Source organism: Schistocerca americana, chromosome X, assembly GCF_021461395.2.
Source record: "Schistocerca americana isolate TAMUIC-IGC-003095 chromosome X, iqSchAmer2.1, whole genome shotgun sequence".
NCBI classification, from domain to species: Eukaryota; Metazoa; Arthropoda; class Insecta; order Orthoptera; family Acrididae; genus Schistocerca; species Schistocerca americana.
Genome location: NC_060130.1, coordinates 592,172,610 through 592,198,794, shown reverse-complemented (window position 1 = coordinate 592,198,794; position 26,185 = coordinate 592,172,610). Strand labels below are relative to the sequence as shown.

Genomic DNA, 26,185 nt, shown 5'->3' with positions numbered 1-26,185 from the left:
CATGGATGTGTGTGATGTCCTTAGGCCATTGCAGCATCCCTGAATATGGAAGTTAATAGGAATATAAAAAAAGGGAGGAAGGTTTATCTGTTTAGCAAGAGTAATAGAAGGCAGATTTCAGACTACCTAACAGATCAAAATGAAAATTTCTGTTCCGACACTGACAATGTTGAGTGTTTATAGAAAAAGTTCAAGGCAATCGTAAAATGCGTTTTAGACAGGTACGTGCCGAGTAAAACTGTGAGGGACGGGAAAAACCCACCGTGGTACAACAACAAAGTTAGGAAACTACTGCGAAAGCAAAGAGAGCTCCACTCCAAGTTTAAACGCAGCCAAAACCTCTCAGACAAACAGAAGCTAAACGATGTCAAAGTTAGCGTAAGGAGGGCTATGCGTGAAGCGTTCATTGAATTCGAAAGTAAAATTCTATGTACCGACTTGACAGAAAATCCTAGGAAGTTCTGGTCTTACGTTAATTCAGTAAGTGGCTTGAAACAGCATATCCAGACACTACGGGATGATGATGGCATTGAAACAGAGGATGACACGCGTAAAGCTGAAATACTAAACACCTTTTTCCAAAGCGTTTCACAGAGGAAGACCGCACTGCAGTTCCATCTCTAAATCCTCGCATAAACGAAAAAATGGTTGACATCGAAATAAGTGTCCAAGGAATAGAAAAGCAACTGGAATCACTCAATAGAGGAAAGTCCACTGGACCTGACGGGATACCAATTCGATTCTACACAGAGTACGCGAAAAAACTTGCCCCCCTTCTAACAGCCGTGTACCGCAAGTCTCTAGAGGAACGGAAGGTTCCAAATGATTGGAAAAGAGCACAGATAGTCCCAGTCTTCAAGAAGGGTCGTCGAGCAGATGCGCAAAACTATAGACCTATATCTCTTACGTCGATCTCTTGTAGAATTTTAGAACATGTTTTTTGCTCGTGTATCATGTCATTTCTGGAAACCCAGAATCTACTATGTAGGAATCAACATGGATTCCGGAAACAGCGATCGTGTGAGACCCAACTCGCCTTATTTGTTCATGAGACCCAGAAAATATTAGATACAGGCTCCCAGGTAGATGCTATTTTTCTTGACTTCCGGAAGGCGTTCGATACAGTTCCGCACTGTCGCCTGATAAACAAAGTAAGAGCCTACGGAATATCAGACCAGCTGTGTGGCTGGATTGAAGAGTTTTTAGCAAACAGAACACAGCATGTTGTTATCAATGGAGAGACGTCTACAGACGTTAAAGTAACCTCTGGCGTGCCACAGGGGAGTGTTATGGGACCATTGCTTTTCACAATATATATAAATGACTTAGTAGATAGTGTCGGAAGTTCCATGCGGCTTTTCGCGGATGATGCTGTAGTATACAGAGAAGTTGCAGCATTAGAAAATTGTAGCAAAATGCAGGAAGATCTGCAGCGGATAGGCACTTGGTGCAGGGAGTGGCAACTGACCCTTAACATAGACAAATGTAATGTATTGTGAATACATAGAAAGAAGGATCCTTTATTGTATGATTATATGATAGCGGAACAAACACTGGTAGCAGTTACTTCTGTAAAATATCTGGGAGTATGCGTGCGGAACGATTTGAAGTGGAATGATCATATAAAATTAATTGTTGGTAAGGCGGGTACCAGGTTGAGATTCATTGGGAGAGTGCTTAGAAAATGTAGTCCATCAACAAAGGAGGTGGCTTACAAGACACTCGTTCGACCTATACTTGAGTATTGCTCATCAGTGTGGGATCCGTACCAGATCGGTCTGACGGAGGAGATAGAGAAGATCCAAAGAAGAGCGGCGCGTTTCGTCACAGGGTTATTTGGTAACCGTGATAGCGTTACGGAGATGTTTAATAAACTCAAGTGGCAGACTCTGCAAAAGAGGCGCTCTGCATCGCGGTGTAGCTTGGTCGCCAGGTTTCGAGAGGGTGCGTTTCTGGATGAGGTATCGAATATATTGCTTCCCCCTACTTACACCTCCCGAGGAGATCACGAATGTAAAATTAGAGAGATTAGAGCGCGCACGGAGGCTTTCAGACAGTCGTTCTTCCCGCGAACCATACGCGACTGGAACAGGAAAGGGAGGTAATGACAGTGGCACGTAAAGTGCCCTCCGCCACACACCGTTGGGTGGCTTGGGGAGTATCAATGTAGATGTAGATGTAGGTTACTTAGGTTTAAGTAGTTCTAAGTTCTAGGCAGGGGACTGATGACCTCAGATGTTAAGTCCCATAGTGCTTAGAACCATTTGAACCATTTTGAGTGAAAGGAAATTGATGCAAAATGTTAATTATGTAGCTAATTAGACACTATAGATTTCATGATGACTCAGATACTGCTGTTATTACCTCATTGAAACCACACACACTTTCTTTGAATTCTGCAATGCTGACAGTGATATGGGAAGCTGCAAACTGTTTCATGTTAAAATAATAGTGTTGCAGAATGCTAAGAAAATTATATTTTATTATTGTGATACACTGAAGTTCCAAAGAAACTGGTACAGCTGCCTAATGTCATGTAGGGCCCCCGCAAGCACCCAGAAATGCCGCAACATGACATGATAATGGACTCGACTAATGTCTGAAGTAGTGCTGGGGGGAACTAACACCACAAATCCTGCAGGGCTGTGCATAAATTCATAAGATTATGAGGGACTGGAGATCTCCTCTGAAAATCACATTGCAAGACATCCCAGATATGTTCAATAATGTTCATGTCTGGGGAGTTTGGTGGCTAGCGGAAGTGTTGAAATGCAGAAGAGTATTCCTGGAGCAATTCTGGAAGTGTGGGGTGTCGCACTGTCCTGCTGGAATTGCCCAAGTCCGTTGGAATGCACAAATAACAAGAATGGGTGCAGGTGATCAGATAGGATGCTTACGTACGTGTCACTTGTCAGAGTCATATCTAGATGAATCAGGAGTCCCGTATCACTCCAGCTGCAGATGCCCCACACCATTACTGAACCTCCACCAGCTCAAACAGTGCACTGCTGACATGCAGGGTCCATGTATTCAAGAGGTTGTCTCCATACCCATACTTGTCCATCCCCTTCTGGGGCGGCGGGTGGAATAATTGTTAATAAATGTGTAGAATGTAATGTATATAAGATGCATTCCCGGCCGATTAGCAACATATGTGGGGCAGCGGGTGGATATATTTGTTAATAAAAATGTTCCTATTATTTATTTAATGCTGTTGGTTGCCGTTCTCAACACTGGCTCTCTAACTACAATATTGGCAACCAGAAAGTGATTAGCAAAACGTGAAGCCTGTAATTAGAATTCCTAGTGCCCACTTCATCTGAGAAATACACTTATAGCTACAGCTTATAGCTCTGAGGAATTAGGAGATTGTCTGGGATTCATAATCAAAAACAATTCTCTCTAAAATGTTCACTATATTCTGAAAGTCACAGACCAAAAAAGAATCCACACAATAAGACTACCAGAGCAGTTCAGAGTCTAATGCGCTGATGCAAATATAACTGTTCAAATTAAATGTTTAAGTGAATGCTTGCCATAATTTGATGATAATGTTCATCAAACGCCACACTAAATAATGGTAGAATGTCTGTCCCGCGACGGCACGTGAAAATACGACATACGCATAATGAAGATAGATCATTAAAGTGATCCCAGAATTAACACTTCACTTGAAAATGATTTCATGGTTACGCGTATCTTGAGTAACTTATTACGGCATCCGAGGCTGTTTATAGCAATGATACAGACGCGACGCGACTCCCGGCACAGGTGGTGCGCTAATCAGCGTCTGGAGAGAACTGGAGCCTTCTTCTCTCGCGCAGCATTCTTATATATAAAGCCGCGGTGCGGACAGCTAAGGGAACGCCTGATCAGATCCGCTCTCCCGACTAGCCGCTGGGCTAGTAATGCACCACTTTAAGTTATCGAATAAATCATTGCTTCCTTTGCTGATGGCCGATGAAGCTCTCAATTTAAATTTGCAATCAGCACACAGGTAAGTAATCATAATAAAAGTCTGACGTGGCTAAGTCAAATATTTTGGGCGCGAGAATTAATGTAATTACACTACACGCAGTAGACGAGCTCTGAACTTGCCCTTTGGAGATACGCTATAGCTATAGTTTTATAGTTGTTCTGTTGAAACTTCTCACATCTTTATGATTATAGCGGATCTCCCTTCTACTTAAATTTAAACATCCTAGCCTTATTTATTCACCTACTTAATCTATCTTGCTTCCTCAATTTCTAAGACAAAAACCAGAAAATCATGAATTTCAACTAAAATTTTAATATGTGAGATCCAGAATACTGTTTCTACTAAATTATTATGCAAAAGGAATCTAAATATAAATTTTTAAGTTTCTAGCTCTTTTCTGTTGCGCCAATGATTTTTACAGAAAAACATCCAAATTTCGAAAATGGTTGAAGTTATTGAACTGATATTCAACACACATTGATTTAGTGTTACTCCTGACATGCTAGAAACGTTTCAGGTTATTTACTTGATTTTTAAAGTATTGCCCAACATTTATGACGTCAGAGCTAGTTACAACAGACTGGCTGGCACACAATGGAAAGACTGATGTGAATTTTATACGGCGTGAGTAGGCTGCTTCCCTACATCACCCTCTACTTATTTTTTTTTTTTGAATGTAAATGGAGAAAAAAAAATTAATTACAAAAAGGGAAGCAAGAGTACAGCTTAACTCCCTATGAAAAATTAAAATTTAAATGTAAACCTATAGAAATACTAAAAGAAAACTTATTACCTACTTCAATTATTTAAATTGCTGGGATGTTCACTGCCTCTTAAGCAACATTATCACTCAAAATTTAAGCAAAATCAATGAAACACTTGCCTTAGGCAGACAAACACACAAAATATGTAAAATTATGAAAATACATTTTTGCATACACAAATTCAAAGAAAATAACACAGTTATTCATGATACATAAATAGATAATTTTATCTTAGCAGTCTTTTCTAAACCTGAAAGAAAATTTCACAAATCATGACAGTTTCATTTTTACACACGTTGTTGTAGCCACTTTGGCTGGCGTTCTACACTTCCATTCACAAGGGCAGAGGAGGGGAAGTTGCTATGGTGTGCGTCCTTCAAGTTCACTCTAAATTACATGGGGAAAGGGGAGGGGTCACTGTAAGTTGTGTCCAAGTCACTCCACGCTTTCACGCAGCTACCAGGCTGCCATTATCTGGTTTGTCCTGTAGAACAAACAAAAAGAGTGCCTCAGACTCTGTTCACTTAATATCTAAGGGTGGGTCACAATGAAATGGGGATATGTACACTTTTATCTTTCAATATGTTACTGGAACAAAGTTAACAGAACTTTTTCAATTTTACTCTCGCGGTTACTTAACTGTCATAAAATCGGTAAACAAATGGCTCAAAACGCCGTTAGCACGTACTAGAGAAAATTTATGCTCAAGGCATACAATCATAAATCCTATTTAATTTCAATTATTATTTCTGGGCCGGAACACTGAACCAATGCTCGGTACATTCCTGATACATTTGTATTTTATTTACTTAGCTGACTCATCTTCGATTACCTTATTCTTAGAGATAGTGTGAGTATATTTGATTAGTAGTTGTCTTCTCAGCTTCTTTGTACATGTGAATAACTTGTGGTAATAGTACAGTTCTGAGTGTTCAAAACACACTACATTTAGTTGACTACTAAATCCACTTGTTTGTCCTCTGCTGCTGTGTCAGTTCCACATCTGCAATTATGTACTTACTTCATCGAAGTGTATTTATGCTGAACTATAAATAATGTTTCACGTCTGCCATCATGTTACTCAATTATGTTGCTAGTGTATGTATTTATTTAACACTCACTCTATTAACATTTAAAGCATAGGATAGCACATTTATTTCATATCTATAGTGTATTGCAGCTGATTAGTTTGCTCACGTGGCAATCCGTTTCCACTCGATCGGATGCTGAAACCACAGGTAGTCTCTCTCGACCTACCACTAAAGTGCATTAAGTAATTATGGACGAGTGTAATGCTAAATTCCTTAAACCTATAGGACACCATGAGCTGCTCTGTCTCATCTAACATAAGGGTGCCTATGGTCGCATTCACGCCTCCAACTCATAACCTCAATACATGTAGGTGTGTCCTGCCACACACTACACCAAATAACGGCCAGCTCCAACCTTATAAATATTTCAAGGATGTGTCCTTCACGTCTCAACCACAAACACTGTTCAATTCTATCACACTGCCATTCCTTGGTATACAAGGTGAGTTCATTCTTACAACTTATCTGCATATTTTTCATAACACTAAGCAATCTCTTTTACTATTAATTAGTTAGCTCAACAGCATACAATAGGTTTCACTGCCACTTCAGATCCTGCTTGTACACAAATTTGTATATCTTTTTAAATTACTGTTGGTGGACCATTTCCAATAAAACAACAATTTTGTACTTATAATATTACCAGGGTTCTATACATACTTGTTACTCAAATCCTGTCACATTAGGTATTTTCTTTACTAATCGGTGGATAGAATGGTTACAGAACTCATGGCTTGATAGCCATGATGGAAAATTTTTGTGTTGCAAAGAAGGAGTCGTAACTTTGGTGGATAGGAAAGATGAAGAATGAGTGAGACCTGAAAAGGAAAGAAGATCTCACACAGCTGGGACTGCACAGCTGCCACACTGTGTAGAGGTTACAGAACAACATCCTCCCTACAGAATTCATTAGCTTAATGCTGGCTTGATAGTCATACCGGAAGATTTTAGTGTTTGAGAGTAAGAGCCGAAATTTTGGTGGATAGGAAAGGTGAAGAATGAGTGAGACCTGAAAAGGAAAGAAGATCTCACACAGCTGGGACTGCACAGCTGCCACACTGTGTAGAGGTTACAGAACAACCTCCTCCCTACAGAATTCATTCACTACCTATGAACTTCTTTAGGTCGATCACGTTCCTGAGACCTAATAGCTTTTTACTTTTAGGGTACTCTAGCCTATATGCATTGGCATGTGGTTTACCTATGATCCTGAAAGGTCCTTGGTATACGAACATTAATTTCTTTGTTTCTGCATTTATTTTCTTTGATTTTTCCTTGGTTTTAACAAGGACTAACTGACCTATTTCAAAACTGGTGGGTACAGCTTTTGCGTCATGACGCTTCTTCATTTCCAATGCTCTTTTTCTTATATTTGCCCTAGCCTTTAACTTCTTCTTGTCTGTGGTTAGCTTCCTTTTACTAAGATTAACACCTTTGTCCCAATATCTCCTATTTTTCAGAACTCGTATAGGCAGCTCCCAAGTTTCATCATTAGTTACTACATGTTTATCAATAAAAGGTACCGTAATTACTCCGATTATCGGCAAGACCAATTTTAACTGGCTTCTTTCAAAGTCAACAACACTCTGATATTTCGACAAGAAATCTATGCCAATTAAAACCTCAATACTGAGATTGTTTACAATTAAGCATGGATGATCAATTAAATTACCATTAATATCAAAGGGCAGCAAAGCTTCTTGCTTTACCGTTTTTGACACCTTGCCAGTAGCACCAATTATTCTTAGTCCTGATACCCTCATTACGGTAAGCTTGTCTTTACCAGGTAATGCATCAAAGGAGGACTGAGATATCGCACTCACCTCAGTTCCACTGTCTAAGAGACAACGTACATTGATACCCAACATATTCACTATTATTATAGGGTGGCTTATTCTAGGTTGTACAGGTGGTTCCACAAACTCATCCAATATTTCCTTTTGGATTTGTCTCCAACTAAAGTGATCGACATCTGTCTTCATTACATTTAGTTCAAAGTGTGTAGGGGTTTCCTGAATTACATTTTCAGCTGCCTTTTCCAGTCAGTCTGTTAATTTCAAATCGAAACACCGCACGACTTCATTACATTTAGTTTGCTGAACGTACCCCAAATTACTGTAGTCTGAGCGATTCTGCGCCTCCAGACCGGGCATAACACTAGTCACAGCTAAACCACTTTCACTATTATCGTCGGGTTCCTTCTCAAATGACAACTGGTCACAGCTACTGGGTTCATCGACCCCCAACAGGCTATCCTCTACATTCTCACATACCTCCTGTCCTAAATCTGTTAGTACAGTATCAACATCCTGCACAGGCACTTTAGATAAGACCACATCATCCGCATCGTAAATATAAGCATGAATTTCTTCTGCTTCTTCACCTGACAATTCAGTATTTTGTAGCTCCTCCCTATCATTACACTTCTGTGCCTTCTCTTTCTCTTCCCACTTAGAAAGCGTCTCTAACACGGTATCTATCAAATACTGTGAGTGATCTAATATTTCTACTGTATCCTTAGATGCTACTGACCCTTCATCCACATGTTCAGCCTGAGTATTCTGATCTGTCTTACCAAGTACTGTAATTACTGGCTTAGGAAAAGTAACCGCCTGGTGAGCGCCAATGTCCTCGTAGACGGGAACTAGTTTTCCTTCCTTGGCCTACTACTGTGTCCTCTACTTCCATTACAGTTAACTGGCACAGCATTGCTTTCTGCACTGTTGTTTACCTGCATAATTTTGTTCGGAACAAAATTACTATCATTTGAATGCCATTGTTGGTTCTGATAATTATTTCTCCAATTTCTACCTCTCTTAGGATGGCGAACACCTACTGTTCTGATGTTTACATTGCTATTCTGCTCGTTCTTAAAATTATTACTAGTGTTATTACCATTTCTGTTATTACGTGCTTGCTCCTCATTGGCAGCAACATGCTCTACATGTTCCAAATATTCAATGAAATGATCCAGATTATCTCTAGGGGCAGATATAATTCTAGTTTGCCAATACCATGGCAGTTTGGCTTCAAGACCTAGTATTATCATTTCAGGTTTTAGCTTTTCGGCCAAATGTGACAAACGTGAGATCCATGACCTAGCAAACTCTTTAATAGATTCCTTGCCTACATTGAAGCGTTTTCCACTCCAAAATTCTCTCAACACTTCATTTTGCTTATTACTAGACCAATACTCATTAATGAAAGCTGTTTTAAATTCCGCTAATGTTTTACGCTTCAACATAACATCAGCTGACCAACGCATGGCGTCACCTGCTAAATGGCTTCTAATAAATGAGATTTTCTCTCGTTCAGACCAAGTTGGTGGAATCACATCTTCAAAATTGTTCCAGAAATCTAGCGGGTGGATATTTTTATCTGGATCGAACTGCAAGAACTGCCAACACCCGATAAAAGTGGCATTTGCAGCTACAACTTGTTGCATACTACCATTACCAGAAGTTACTGAAGCTACTTTACTCTCAATGTTAGCAATGTTAGTACTGATATTTTCTATTCTCATTTCAACATTATCTACTCTTTGCACAATATGAGTAGTATCAGTTTTGATTGCATCTACTTCTGCTTGACATATGTTTACTTTTATATTAACATCTATAAACCTATCTGAGCACAGTTCGGATTCCGCCTCGATCTTTGCTGTTAACTTGTGCTCCAGCTTTGCATCTTCCATTTGGAAGTCTCTGCGAACCTCAGCAACTTCGGATTTTACTGTTTTATACATTTCATAAAATTGTTGAGCAACCTTTTTCTTAATATCCTCATGATTGTAATCAATTTTATAATTCAAACTGTCCAGATCCTCTTTCAACTTATTGCAACCAGCCTTGAAGGTATTGTCCATTACCTCCAATCGTTTATTAAAATTAGTTTGGCTGGCCACAATCCTGTTATTTACCTCAATTATATCAGATTTTAATTCAGCTGTCATTTTAGCATTACTGGCTGACATTTTTGCATTACTGCTTTTGACCTCAGTTATTTCAGACTTTAATTCAGCTGTCATTTTAGCATTACTGGTAGCTATTGCTTGTAATATAACATTTAAATTAATAGCCCCAGTATCTTTGGGTTGCTCACTAGGTGACGAAAAACTAGCTCCAACACCAGAATCGTCAAAACTAAATGAAACTTCTGATTGATCAGTCATATCTAACCTCTCCTTTTTAAACTCTACCATATCTGATGACTGTTTCATTTTTAATTCACCAGAGAAACTATCATCCAATAAATTAACAATTTCTGATTTCTGCTTTACTAAAGGGGTCTCTATTATTGAATCATTGCCCCTTTTCACACTACTGTCAGGAGACAATACTTCATATTTCACTTTAACATTACTATTTTCATGCATATTTACACTTGAACTGTTGTCTGGATTTACAGTTCCCTCAACAGACATAGGTTCTGATTTAAGTTTAACCTCAGTTTCTTCTGGCGGTTCCATCGCCGACAGTCTTTTAGTGCAGGTTAGTAAAATTTTTAACAGCTTTCACTTAACTTAGTTCCTTCTGCACGATGTATGGCGTTGCCGGCGCGGCGTACCAGGAGTACTGATGCGACGTGGGGCGTTGAACTGCAGACGGCACTTCGACAGCTGCTGTGTGTTTGCGTGGCCCGCAACTGCAGGCGCGGCTCCGGTTGCTCCGGCGGACGACTGTGGTGAGGCGAAACTGGCTTCTCGCGATGCCGGCAGCGCCGATATACTCAGTGCCAGCTCCGTCAATCCAGATGCGTTGTTAATCCAATTGCGTCGTCCACATGCACACGTAACACTATCACTGTTCTATTACTCAGTTGCGTGTCGCATTTAACTCCCGAATCCGAATATTTAAAAATCACTTTCACTTTTACTCACTTTCTTTCCCGGCCGATGCGCCATATGTGGGGCGGCGGGTGGAATAATTTTTAATAAATGTGTAGAATGTAATGTACATAAGATGCATTCCCGGCCGATTAGCAACATATGTGGGGCGGCGGGTGGATATATTGTTAATAAAAATGTTCCTATTATTTATTTAATGCTGTTGGTTGCCGTTCTCAACACTGGCTCTCTAACTACAATATTGGCAACCAGAAAGTGATTAGCAAAACGTGAAGCCTGTAATTAGAATTCCTAGTGCCCACTTCATCTGAGAAATACACTTATAGCTACAGCTTATAGCTCTGAGGAATTAGGAGATTGTCTGGGATTCATAATCAAAAACAATTCTCTCTAAAATGTTCACTATATTCTGAAAGTCACAGACCAAAAAAGAATCCACACAATAAGACTACCAGAGCAGTTCAGAGTCTAATGCGCTGATGCAAATATAACTGTTCAAATTAAATGTTTAAGTGAATGCTTGCCATAATTTGATGATAATGTTCATCAAACGCCACACTAAATAATGGTAGAATGTCTGTCCCGCGACGGCACGTGAAAATACGACATACGCATAATGAAGATAGATCATTAAAGTGATCCCAGAATTAACACTTCACTTGAAAATGATTTCATGGTTACGCGTATCTCGAGTAACTTATTACGGCATCCGAGGCTGTTTATAGCAATGATACAGACGCGACGCGACTCCCGGCACAGGTGGTGCGCTAATCAGCGTCTGGAGAGAACTGGAGCCTTCTTCTCTCGCGCAGCGTTCTTATATATAAAGCCGCGGTGCGGACGGCTAAGGGAACGCCTGATCAGATCCGCTCTCCCGACTAGCCGCTGGGCTAGTAATGCACCACTTTAAGTTATCGAATAAATCATTGCTTCCTTTGCTGATGGCCGATGAAGCTCTCACTTTAAATGTGCAATCAGCACACAGGTAAGTAATCGTAATAAAAGTCTGACATGGCTAAGTCATATATTTTGGGCGAGAGAATTAATGTAATTACACTACACGCAGTAGACGAGCTCTGAACTTGCCCTTTGGAGATACGCTATAGCTATAGTTTTATAGTTGTTCTGTTGAAACTTCTCACATCTTTATGATTATAGCGGATCTCCCTTCTACTTAAATTTAAACATCCTAGCCTCATTTATTCGCCTACTTAATCTATCGTGCTTCCTTAATTTCTAAGACAAAAACCAGAAAATAATGAATTTCAACTAAAATTTTAATTTGTGAGCTCCAGAATACTGTTTCTACTAAATTATTATGCAAAAGGAATCTAAATATAAATTTTTAAGTTTCTAGCTCTTTTCTGTTGCAGAAAACATCCAAATTTCGAAAATGGTTAAAGTTATTGAACTGATATTCAACACATATTGATTTAGTATTACTCCTGACATGCTAGAAATGTTTCAGGTTATTTACTTGATTTTTAAAGAATTGCGCAACATTTATGACGTCAGAGCTAGTTACAGCGGACTGGCTGGCACACAATGGAAAGACTGATGTGAATTTTGTACGGCGTGAGTAGGCTGGTTCCCTACACCCTCAATAGAATTTGAAATGAGACTCGTCTGACCAGGCAACATGTTTCCAGTCATCAACAGTCTAATGTACGGTTTGCGGGGTTAGGTAAGGTGTAAAGCTTTGTGTTGTGCAGTCGTCAAGGGTACATGAATGGGCCTGCAGCTCCAAAAGCCCATATCATTTCGTTGAATGGTTCGCAGGCTGACACTTGTTGGTGCCCCAACACTGAAATCCACAGCAATTTACAGAAGAGTTGCTCTTCTGTCACACTGAACGATTCTCTTTGGTTGCTGTTGGTCCCGTTCTTGCAGGAGCTTTTTTCAGCTGCAACAGTGTCAGGGATGTTTTACCAGATTCCTGATATTCACTGTACGCTTGTGAAATGGCCGTACTGGAAAATGCCCACTTCATTGTTACCTCGGAGATGCTGTGCCCCATCGCTCTTGCACCAACTATGAAACCACGTTCAAGCTTATTTGAATCTTGATAGCCATTATAGCAGCAGTAACCAATCTAACAACTGCGCCAGACACTTGTCGTCTTATATAGACATTGCAGTCTGCAGCACCATATTCTGCCTGTTTACATATATCTGTATTTGAATATGCATGCCTATACCAGTTTCTTTGGCACTTCAGTGTAGTTACTATGTTTTGTCAACACACCAAAATTTTTGGAGATAATTAATACTTTCATTTGAAATGATTTACCCAGTCGGTAACATACTTTCAATTGTTTCAGATTTGGGAGGATTACCACAAAACAAAGGAAGTGATTGCAGCTGTTATTCCAGTAGAGCTATATACAAAAATATATTCCAGAGGCAAGCAGTACCCAGTTGTAAGTAGGCGTGTTGTTAAAAGCTTCTTATTGTCTGCTTTTGGACTGCTCGAGCTGCCAGCCAGGGTGTTCACATGGGATGACTTGTAGAAGGGGGAATATTCACTTTTCTGAATTTCACACTGTGATACCACACTACATGTGTTAGTGTAGCACTCCCACTCCACCCATCCCTCTCCTTTCTTCCCCATCCCCCTCCCCCATCCTATCCTATCCCCTCTCCCCTCTGCCCCCTTTCCCCCTCTCGCCCCTCTTCACCCCCCGCCCCGCTCTCTCTCCCCCCCCCCCTCCCCTCCCCCCAGTTTAATGTTACCTGTGTAACTGAATTAATGTGTATGGAAAGCTTCTAGAAGTACAGGCCAAATACAGAGTGACAGCAAGAGAGCTCACTAATTTAGGTACAAGTATTTTTATTTTAGAGATGGCATAAGCGATAGGGAATGTTTATCTAGTAATACCAAATAAAATTGTCATTTTTTGTTATTTTTATGTATGAAATTAATTTAATGCTCAGAAATATATTACTTTCTTTTTGCAGTTTCTGTTTCCATTGCCACGTGGGCAGGGGTATGAGTTCATTGTATCAGAAATTTCTGAGCATGAAGTACATTTCACTCCATTGATATCCTATCAGGTCAGTCCTTAAATAACTTAACATTTGTTCTTTATAGGATGTGATTGTGTGAAATTACTTAAATATGTATTTATTTACTATAACTCATAGTATGATGGACATCTGCAATATGGCACAGACCTTGAGCTGCAGACAGGTACATAAGCAAATAGTTGATTATTGTAGTTCAGCTATAGAACTGGCATTGCTTGTCAGCTCTCACATGAATTATTGCTTTTCCTGGTACCATTTATATTCCATCAAGGGCTTGCAAAGTAAATCTGGGGCATAACTTTAAAAGAGTAAAGCATGTCAGCAATGTAACATGCAGTTTCTTGATGTGTGTGATATACTGTCGGTATATATTAGTAAATCTTCAGAAGGTTTCTAGGTGAGGGTAGTACCACATCCTGAAATTTATTGTGAAAACTTTTATTTTTTATATGGCCTTATGTGGTTTATTTTTGTTATGTATGTAAACCAGAACCATGTTTGCAATGAACTTACATACATGTATGTGAGTTTTGCATTAACACACTGTGACTTGCAGTATTATCTCCTTGTGATTCAAGTTTTTCATTTGCTGATATACTTAATTGAAAGATCTTCCTACTTTGCTGTGGGTATGTGTCCTTTGTATCACTTTGACTTTTATATTATGTGTCAACCAAATCTGTAGCTGAGGTTGATCACACACACCTGTGTGGTGGATGGCACTCATCTTAAAGATAAACCAATTTGAATCCTGGTGGTGGAACATTTTCACTGCCAGTAATTGGCTGGAAAGGGGAGGAGAGGTGGTGATCACTTGTCTTGGAGCCAATCCTAGATTAAATTCCAAACGTCCCTGCAGTATCTCATGAAGTGAGGTCATGTGACACTGTTTATGGTGATCTGTCTGTTGGTTGGGGATGTGAAGTTTGGTAGTCCTCTAGGTGTTATTTGAGAGGAGTGGTCTATGTGCCAGCCCTGCATTTGATCCTCTCGCTTCCCATCACCCATGACAAGACATGCCCAATGCTACACTTTATGAGCACTTATCACTGTCATCTACATGACACAGATACTTACCACTTCATAACTGGTGGGAGTAAGGTAACAGCAAACAATTTCCACTAGAAAATATGCCTAGAACAGTCATGCAGTATTGCTTATCCCCATTTTCTTTGGCACTGTCTGGTGGTGACCTGTTCTATTTTACTTACCCAGATGGGCGAAAACAATATGACCACCTGCTTAGTAGCTTGTTTGTCCATCTTTGGAATGAAATAAATCACTGATTCTGTGTATCAGGGATCCAACAGTATGTTGGTAGGTTTGTGGAGGGATGTGGCATTAGATGTCTGTTCACAGGTCACGTAATTCGCATAAATAACAGGCTGCAGATTTGTGTATGTGGTGATGGCATCTGGTAGTGACCAAAATGGGTCCCATAGGATTTACATCAGGCAAATTTGGTCACTGAGACAGCATTGTGAGTTCACTATAATGCTCCTTAAACAACTGTAGCATGGTTCTGCCTCTTCAGACACAGACAGTTGCACTACTGAAAGATGACATCAGCACCGGGGCAGGCATTAAGCATGAACGAATGCATGTGGTTCACAGGTGTCAGTGTGTCTTCAATTACTACCAGACGTCCCCTGCAAGCACGGGAGAATGTCTCCCATAGTATAATACTACTCCCACCCACCTATGTCTGTGGTGTCCTGCAAGTTTCGAGCTTCCATTCACCTCGATGATGATGTTTATGGAGGCGACCATCGACCTAGTGTAGTAAAAATGTGATTCACCCAGAGAGCCAACATGTTTCCATTGATCATATGAACACATAGGGGTGGTCTGCTGCTGGCTCCATGTTCAACAATGTACGATGAACAATGTGCTCCAGAACACTTTTGCATGTGCCAGCATTGTGCTCTTTCGGCAGAGATGTCACAGATAACCAGCTATCCTACTTTACAGAGCAGACAAGCTTCCTAACCCCTCATTCTCTGAAGAGCTGTGTACATCCAACCATTTCACTGCTCTTCTACCTCTTTCTGTTAATGCTCACAACAGTAGCGCATGAACATTCGACAGCATCACTGTTTTCGAGATACTTGTTCATAGGCTCTGCATTATAATAATCTAACCTTTTTCAAAGTCATTTACTTTAATGTATGTCCCCATTTGGAGCCCATATCTCACTAGGGTAGTCCCCGTCCACATCTGCTCCGCTTACGTACTTTTGTTACTGTGTCATGTGGTCGCAATGCCACTAGGCAGCATCCAGCATCGCGGTGGGCAGTGGTTCTAATGTTTTGGCTTATCAGTGGATAGTGAGCTTAATCCATGTTTGTTAATCTGCACTTATTAATGGTACTGAAAGACACTATTCTTGATGTGAGACATTCCTTCTGTTGTTTTCTTATCAGTATGCATATCCTTGCGTATACGTGGGCATTATGCGGTGACTAGGTACACTTGACTGCACAAAAAGTGTAGACAGGAAATCGATCCGGTACAGCACGTACAAAAATGAAATGCATGTCATTTTATTGGGCTACAAGGTAGTTATAATTAAACTTTCACTACTAAAGAGGGCCTGTATGAAAAGCAAGTGCTCTTAGGACAATGACACTGTGGAGACATTTGTAAGAAGATAAATAATGAATAAACCATTGAAAGAAACTGTTTTTAATTTCAACATGAGATGTTAACATTTGTTAATTTCATAGAATGCGTACATTCCAACTGCGAAGTTGCTTAATGTGACAACCATCTGCAACCATGACAACTTGGAACTGCACTAGAGATACCATTTTACGATTCTTCACAAAACTTTTCGAATGGTGGGCCATGAAATGTTCAGCTGTTGTGATACAACTCGAGCATTGCTTGAAGATCGCATAATGCACGAAGCATACTCATCCATGGGAAGAGTAATTTCTTCAACAATTTGTGGTGCAGTTGACCATCAGCCTCTCCCAGGAACAATTTCCAAATCACCAAGTATTTCAAACTTCTTAATCATGTTCTTCAACTCCAGTACAGAAAGAGGACCTCTCCATATCCCTTTAATGTATCAATACTTAAGAAGAGCAGCAATACTATTGATGTTGTTTTGGTAAAACAACTTTATGAGTGAAGCCCTCCTCACGTTTTCCAGACTCATGTTGACCGTCTGCTACTGTAATGCCCACTTCATGGTCACATTTCAACCATATGTCGCCATACCAGAACAGGTGCCTAATGGCAAGTCATGACACTACATGCAAATTCTGCTGTGCATAGTGTGAGTACCATTCTTATAAAGTTGGGTATCTGTACTCTAAATAGTTTTCTGTATACACTGGCTCAAATAGTGGAAATTTAGTTGTAACCATCCTGTACATTGAGAATGTTGTGGGTTGGCAGGAGAGCCAACACCGGGTACTAGAGGAAGCCGAAAGGCACGCGTTTTAGCTCACGCAGGCTGGCGTGAAGTCTGGAACAGGACAAGGAAATTAGACTTTAGAAAAACGGACGTATCTGATGGAATACTTAACTTTAATCCATTAATGATGAGCGTCGCTCTTGACTGTACATGATTCAGTATCAATAGTAACTGGTAATGGCACCTTGCTAGGTCGTAGCAATTGACGTAGCTGAAGGCTATGCTAACTATCGTCTCGGCAAATGAGAGTGTATTTTGTCAGTGAACCATCGCTAGCAAAGTTGGTTGTACAACTGGGGTGAGTGCTAGGAAGTCTCTCTAGACCTGCCGTGTGGCGGCGCTCGGTCTGCAATCACTGATAGTGGCGACACGCAGGTCCGACGTATACTAACGGACCACGGCCGATTTAAAGGCTACCCCACCTAGCAAGTGTGGTGTCTGGCGGTGACACCACAGAGAATATGTGGGATATTGATTATTATTTGAAATATTACAAAAAAGTGGTCGCTTCTTGAACTTCACTTTGACAGTGTGTCAGTGATTAATTTCACAAAACAAATCAAAATGCAAAAACCATCAGTGGCGGCCAAGATTTTGGCTTGTGGGCCATGCCTGGGCACCAGTGCCATAGTGCTCAGCCTTGCTGCACATTTTCCCTACTGTCAAGCGATGCTCGTGAGTGCAAGGAGGGGGAAGATGGGAAAACTGTGAACGCATTGCGTTTATATGGTTATGCAGTCACACTGAATAGGACTTGGTTTTGTATTTCGCATTTCTCAACAACATATATCACAAACAAAACACATTTTCAGTATTATTCAATTGCTTTTGGTATGCTGAAGACACAATATAATTTGTATCTGGTACAAATTGTCAGCATACAAACAGATGCCTACAGTTTCACAGATTTTTGCATTAAGTTGCCACAACTGGGACTAACTTAATTTCATAGTTGAAAAAGTATCTTTCACACAGATATGTTAATCAAAATATTGTTACTCTTTTGCAATCTCATTATGGAGACATGGATACTCTACCTGAGAATATCAATGTAGACGTCCTGCGTAGTTTTAATGTTAAAGGATTTGTCATTAAAGCGGGGATTACCTTGCAGGTCAGTCAGCTACATCTGCACATGTACATGCACAGGGACGCTTTCAACTGAAATGGCAAATGGGCCTGAAAACAGATGTAAGAGTGGCAGTGTCCTCAAAACATTTAGGAGACTATCCTTGTAATTCTTTCAAGGCCACACCTCGCATTTCTTTAAAGACAGTGAGGTTAGGGAATTGGACACTTTTGTAAGACTGTGTCCCTTCCATAACCCAATTTTCTTTTTTAATGCCTCCCCATCAAACTAGAAAGAAGTTGTTTCTCACCTTGCATTGTCTTACTTTGGGCAGTATGCAGTCAAGTCCACTTCAATTGTGGGGTTCTCAATCCATTCCGGATGTTATAAATTTTGTTTCTGCACTAATTTTTCTTTCACAAGTTCAACAATACTAAGTTTTAAATCGAAAAATCATTCCTGGCATGCCCCATGGATCAATAAAATTGCTTTGCAGTAATATATAAAGCCTCCATTCTCATACATTTCCATCGAAAACCATTGCAGTCAACAGTAGAATAATGCATGCGATTTCATAGATATTAATATTCATACCACCAATTTCATATCGTGCTGCACACCTACAAATTTAGCACAAAGTGCTTCTTGATGTACTGAACAGTGAATCCTGTCTGTCAAACATTGTAATATTTTGCTATTTCATTGCCAGCTAAATCTTTAAATTCTTTCTGCATGGTATTGTAATATTGTTTTATAGCAAATTTATGGTACCCATCACTTCTGTGGCTGCATAATACATATTTTCATTCCACGAACAAATAGCAAAGGGAAAGCAGTGCTAACATGAGTCTGCTGAACTGTAGAGAGTTGTGACGACTGAAATATGCCACACTGCAACACTGAATGAAATGTTGCACTGTAACGAGCACTTACAGGAAGTTACTAACAAAGCTGAGACAGGCCAAAGTGTGGCCCACGCACGGCCGCACACCAGGCTCACGTAAAGTTTGGCTTGCTGTGGCCGGCCCTGTTCTACGCCATGCATGTTGAATAAAAGGCACTTTAGTGCCTGCAAATTTCTTTTGCATAACAGTTACTCAAAGAAAAAAGCTTTGATTATATTCATGAAACACATCCATGTGTAATTAGTTAGTGGTAACAGATGCCTGAATGGCAATACTAAACAATGTGTGTTACAATCATCTATAACAATATATTGTATTATTCATACCTATTGTTATAGAAAGAACAAACATGATTTATGGCACACATTACTTTATAGAGCAATATGTAAGATACAGTGAAGTACTGGTTGTGTGTAGCACTGAACACATCGACTGGACAACAGTAATGCATTTTACAGAATAGTCTGAGCACTCATTTGTAATCACTTAAATAATACTGTTTCCGTGGTGGCTCACCAGAGCATGCCAGGGAACCGACCCAGGTAGCCTCTATAAGTGGGCCTGTGAACTGTATGGGTGTGATCTCTGAAATTGCGTGCTTCATGAGTGAAGGTAAATCACTCCACTCTTCTATGGGGTGGGAAACCCACATACATACATACATAAAAACACTAGGTGTTGAAGAAAAGCACTGGTATGGAAAAAAAGCACTGGAAAAAAAAGCACTGAGACTACTGGCCATGGAAAACACCAATGATGGCGCTGAAGTCCATTTCAACGCCTGACGCCTGACATGCTGCAGCATGTGTCAGGAAGGAATCAGTGAGTAGGGGCAGAAGTAATGAAAGGGCATTTTGGTATGGCATCCCCCCCTCTCGTGAGAGGCCTTACGGCAGGACAGGGGATAGTGTCTCAATAGTGATGTCCCCATTGAAGTCAGGGGGTGTGCTAGGGGCTTCAGCTGAGGCGTCGGAGATGATGGCCACACAGGACCCAAGAACAGAGGTGGAGGTGGCGGTGGCGGCGACAGCTATGGCATCAGGGGCAGCACTGTCTGCATTGTTGACAGGAGTCAGGGAGTGGGAGCGGAGGCAGGGACCTCAGACAGCGATCTGCCAGACAGCAACCCCCATGATGGTGTGAACTGGGCTGTCTGCGACACAGGAACAGCCATCGGTGGGGCGGGGAAGACAGTGGGCCTTCCGGAACAGACTCTGTTATGCGTGGCCACAGCTGGTCGAAGTGACGGGACATCTGCCTGTTGGGAGTGCAGACGATGCGCAGGCACTGGTCCTGGCAGTGCTCGATGATGGCAGGAACTCAGTTTGGCTTGCAGCCAAAACCACAAGTCCAGAGAAGTGCACCCGGCCGGAACCGTCGTGGAGCTTATGATGCAGTGATGGATGCAGCAGGTGAAGGAGGGTCTCTGGCATCCATGTAACAGCTCTGCCCAGCTCTTGCCCCCCACCCCCTCCCCCACTGTCTAAAACAGCTTCAGGGGACCTGCAGCATACATAATTCTGCATCCAAGTTTTAAATGACCAAACCATGCGTTTGGCCTCACAATTAGATTGAGGATGAAAGGGAGGGAGGGGGCTATGGATGGTGAATGCCAATAGCCTGACAAAAAGATGCACATTCTTGAGAAACAAACTGAGGGCCATTATCGATAACCATGGTATACGGAAGTCACTCAGTTGCAAAAATCTTAGACTAGGCTGAAATAGTAGCCACCACAGACAATGTGCCATATAGGCAAACTTGGAATAGGTGTCCACTACAATGAGCCAATACTGATTTAGTAAGGGCCCTGCAACATCGACATGTAGATGCTCCCATGGGCACTACAAAGTTGGCCAGGGGGTAAAATGACACCCGAGGGGCTGCCTGTTGTTAAATACAGTGAGTGCAAGCGACAATAAGCCACGTAATGTCCCCCATCTATGCCTGGCCAATATACATGACAACAGGCCAAAGCTTTGGTGCGAGAGGTCCCTCAATGGCCAACATGCAGCTGCTACAATACATTATGACATAATGAAGTGGGAATCAGAACCCAGATATGAGTGTCCTCTGAAGGTAATGAAAGAACCACATCAAAAAGAGAGAGGTGGTGCTGGAAGGAGAAGTAATAACACGAGGGATCCAAGGCACGGCCCGAGGATTTTTCCGGCCACCTGTACTGCACAAAAGACAGAACCTGACTAAGTACAGGGTCTGCGATGAAGACCAATGCTATTGTGGCACTAGTGATGGGAAAACTAGTGACCGCATTCTGGTTCTCAGTATCTAAATAGAAATAAAGCAACTGGTCCTGATCAAATGTCAGGTCCAGCCCGATCGGAAGATAAGGCACAGGGATTGGCGTGTTATGCCGTCAGCCGGTAATGGATCTGGTAAAGATAATGGGAGATGAAGAGAGCTCACTGCTGCAAACGATCTGCTGTTCTGTGTGGCACGGAAGCTGAAGGGTTAAAAAGTGCAACCAGTGGCTTGTGATCAGTGATTAAATGGAACTTACAACCATGAAAGAAGATGTGAAATTTCTTGAGAGTGAACAGAATTGTTAAAGTCTCCTTTTCAGTCTGAGAATACCACTGCTGTATGGGAGTTAAAGTCTTAGAAGCATAAGCAGTTCAGACCCCTCCGCATATTTGTGGGCCAACACCATGCCAAGACGATGCTGAAAAGCATCTGTAGCCAAAATGAGATGCTGACCTGGCTGAATGGTCACAAGCTAGGGTTCAGAAAAAAGGCACATTTTTATGCAGTAGCATGTGCAGGGACTGAGCAAAAGTAGATGCATCCAGTAAAAACTTACAGTAAAACGTAAATTTACCTAGAAATGGCCTGCAGTTCCTTAATGGAGGTCGCTGCAGCAAAACCATGATTTTGTCAGTGTGGTGACGCAACGACTTGACCCCTGTGTGAGAAACCTCAAAATCTAGGTACTCAGTTGATGGCTAAAAACATTGAGATCTGGCAAGATTACACTTTAGACCTGCCGACAGTTAAACAGAAAACAATGATCAGAGACTGCTAAGGTGGTCTTTGGTCGAAGAACCTGAAATGATGACATTGTCAAGGTAATTGGTGCAATGTGGGCTTTCTTTTGGCACTTGTTGCAAACAGCGGAATGCTAAGGGCACGCGGCAGCTGCTGTGAGGCAGTCTGTGACCATAACCAGCACTGCCTCATGCGATGCTGAGTTGAAGGTTGTACTGCTGCAATGTCATCCTGAACACTTGCAACGTACCAAACATGGGTTGACTGAGCAACTTCAGATACCTCCCCCCATGCAGCAATCTGATCGTCTGTGGCTCATGATGCTTCAAAGGACTGTGCTGTATTGAGCACACCTGTAAGCATTGGATTTTCACATTGAAGTGCTTTTTCGTGGACTTCCCTATCCATGGCCAGACAAATAATATCAGGCATCTTGTGATCAATGTATGAATTGTGATGGGCTTACAAGAACGGCTCAACCCATGTAATTCTTCAGTCCAGGCATTGTAAGAGTGGTTTGGTTGTTTCTGACAATGGTAAAATTCTACACACATCACAATGGCATATGTTCTGTCACAGTAATAGGTTGAGAAAAGCTTGCACATTTCATCAAATGATAAGCTGGCTGGTTCTTGCATCAGTGCAAGTTGGCCCACAACTGATACATGCGAGGTGAAATCCAGGAAAGAAAGAAAGCCCTACACAGGGTTGCATCACCCGTGCAAAAAATCTGGAAATGTTTGTGTAACCGCCTCTCATAGGAGTCCCAATCTTAAGCCAATTCATCATATGCTGGGAAGGGTGACAGTTGCACTGGTGGAAGAGTAACTTACCGCAAACATGGAGATGCCACTTGACTGAGAGCAGTGGTGAGAGCCTGCTGTTGTTCTGCGAAATCTTGCTGCTGGATAATGATAGGTTTGAGTATTTCTTCCATCTAGATGTTTGTTGGGTGACTTAGCACTGACACTAACACATGGAGAAATTATAACCCTCACTCATCGCCAAGTTTGTTATAGCAAGAACCAACACTATTTGTGGAACACAGTACTTTATAGAGCAATATGCAAGATACAATGAAGTACAGGTTGTGCATAGCACTGAACACATTGACTGGACAACAATAATGCAGGTTACAGAATAGGACGAGCACTTGTTTGCAATTGCTTAAGTAATACTGGTTCTTTGGTGGCTCTAAAATCTCACACTTCATGAGTGAAGGTGCATCACCTATTATTATATTATCCTGTAATTATTGTCCAAAGCAAATTAAATGTTCAGTCTTAATAAATATATATGTGGTGTGTGTTCTTTTGGCATTGATTTAAATCAAGAGGAATAGTTGGAAATTTGTGCTGCACCAGGATTTGAACCCAGATCTGCTTATCAGTGCCCACTTGCAGCCAATGTCTGTAACTTCTTTGTGTTTTATGAAATCCGTTTAATGATATATGTGAAAAATAATAATAATAATAAACAAACAACTTAAGCATGGGGTTTGGAATGCACATCTTAGTGGTGTTGTACTAGAACAACAGCATTTGTAATATTAGATATAGAATATAGCTGCATCTAATATGTCATTGAGACCAGTTTTCAAACAGCCACCAAAACAACAACAATAATAAAATTGCATGAAAATCCTGGAAACTAAGTATTACAGTGTTAGGTGTCAGTTCATATTATTTTTTTCATTTTCTCAGCAGCCAAGCATGATCATTTTGCTATTTGTGTGCTTCATACATATTCTCTTTCTTTGCAGGCCTATAAAGAAAATGCACCAGAATGTCTTACACTTGTTCATTATGCAGAACTGCAATCCAAGGGGATTATACTAATGCGCGGAGATTACAATAAAGATATTTTGGTATGTATCATGAAGTGATCATGTTCAGGTTTAAACATTAGCATGTGACCACTTACATGCTTAATGAGTAATTGTTAGTTATTGGCTTGGAGACATTGAAGGCTACCTGACCCACCTAGTGGAAAGACTTAAACATTTTTTCTGTGTTCAAATGTGCCTTTTCTTTAAGAAGTATGTATTTTAAGTTGAGATGACTGAAAAGAAAGTATTGTGATTGAGTTGACAAGGAGAGAGTGACTTGTGATGCTATCGCATAACCTGCTCTTCTCAAATAATTCCAAAGTGACTTCCAAGCCTGAAATCCCCATCTGACAGACAGAGTGATACTAACTTCATGTTATGCCCTTATACCTGAAGAAACTGTTATGGGATTTGGAATTTAGTCCAGCAATGATGGAGAAATTGTGATCATCAGGGACTGTATGCTGCCATTCCCCATTCTTTGTCACAGACTGAGTTGGTGCAGTGGTTAAGATGTTCACATTCAGGAGCAACAAGGTTCACCTCTCTATGTGGCCATCCAAATTTAAATTCTTTGTGTTCTTTAAACCGATGGTCTATAAAGAATGATCAAAAGAGGGTCGGGCATGACACTCCATCCTGGAATATTGTTTGTGGTTGGTACAGAGTCAACAACACCGAATTAATATGTTTTAGTAACTAATCAGTTTTCAAGCTGAAATAAATGTATATAAGTTGTCATTAAATAACAGTGTGTGACATTTGCTTTATTGAAGTTCAATCAATGCTCAGTTTATTTAACACCTAAGTCTATATGTGCAGCTATAGTTCTTCAGTAGTGGAGCAAATTATATTTCACTAAGTTCATTCCCATGGAAGCATAGAGCTTAAGAAATAATGTCAAAGCTCATTTGCTTAAGTTCCAGGCACTATCTCACAAAGAAATAAAGTTTGACAACAATTATCTGTGTTCTGTTTGTGAGTTCATGGACTGACTTGACAAAATTCTAAGTCCATGCAGGGCCAGCTTGCTGCCCACTGTGTCACAACTCCTACAACTACTTAAGTGTATAGAGAAACTAAACCTATTAAAATTTGCATTTGAGTGTTGATTCCAACAGCACCAAACACTTACGTTACGCATATATTTATTGCACAATGAATTGTTTAAATTGTCTTGTTGTTACAAAAAAAAACTCTCAAGTTGTCAGTCGTTCATAAACATAGGAGGATCAACTCAGTCGAATTTTCCTCTCTTTTGGCTGGTGCCCCTAGACTCATGTAGTCTCCCTTCTTTTATTAATATTATTGATTAAGATTTACAATTTTTGGTGTCTGTAACTGCCATAAAATGCTATACATGTGAAAATATTATCCTCAACCTAAACAGTAAATATATTGGAAAGGCGCTGCAGTCTGGAACCGCAAGACCGCTACGGTCGCAGGTTCGAATCCTGCCTCGGGCATGGATGTTTGTGATGTCCTTAGGTTAGTTAGGTTTAACTAGTTCTAAGTTCTAGGGGACTAATGACCTCAGCAGTTGAGTCCCATAGTGCTCAGAGCCATTTGAACCATATATTGGAAATGAAACTGATTGTTGTTTAGCCACATATTGGATGTCTCCATCCTATAACCCAGGTATTCAACTGAACATTGCCATGGAGCAGTCTTAATTTGTAGGTCTGGACAAACTTGCAGAGGGCAGGTGTGGATGAGCAGGCAGATTCACTTAAGTTTGGGCGTTGTTGGTATGAGTGAAATGAGCAAATGACATGTAGATTGACTAACTGATTGGTTGACTTGACTGTTTAATTTGTTGCAAATTGTGATCACTTTCACTTGTTATTTGAGGTTACTACTGAAAATAATTTGTTAGTTGTATGACAAATTATGAAAACTGTCAACAGTAAACAAAATATCGCCTGTCTGGGAATATTTGTATGTAAAGTGTGACAGTAACAAGTTTGATGTTTGTTTGTTGTGCCGAGTTCAAATTTCTCATGGTGCAGAAGGAAAAATAACTGTTTTGACTTGTCTTTAAGAGTTTCATTTTAAATTGTTTTATTCAATCGATCAACAAAATGTCATTGCAAAGATAGTAATTGTCACTTCCTCAAGTAGGTGCTTATTTATTGAATACTCATTTTAATTATACTTGTTTGGGTTACATGAATGTTTTTGTGAAACTTATAGAAAACCATTGAAACTGATAGAAAATATCTAACATACCTGAAACACAGTATAATA

At 40.6% G+C, this 26,185-nt stretch overlaps 1 protein-coding gene across 1 annotated transcript in view; it reads left to right on the top strand.

The window, feature by feature from the left end:
* Window positions 1-26,185, top strand: part of LOC124555280 (ATP synthase mitochondrial F1 complex assembly factor 1) — a 65,295-nt gene that overhangs the window by 34,800 nt on the left and 4,310 nt on the right. Inside the window, exons 4-6 of the mRNA XM_047129152.1 lie at window positions 13,001-13,099; window positions 13,638-13,733; window positions 23,873-23,977. Of these exons, the coding sequence (XP_046985108.1) occupies window positions 13,001-13,099; window positions 13,638-13,733; window positions 23,873-23,977 (300 nt within the window). The remainder of the gene's footprint in view (window positions 1-13,000; window positions 13,100-13,637; window positions 13,734-23,872; window positions 23,978-26,185) is intronic.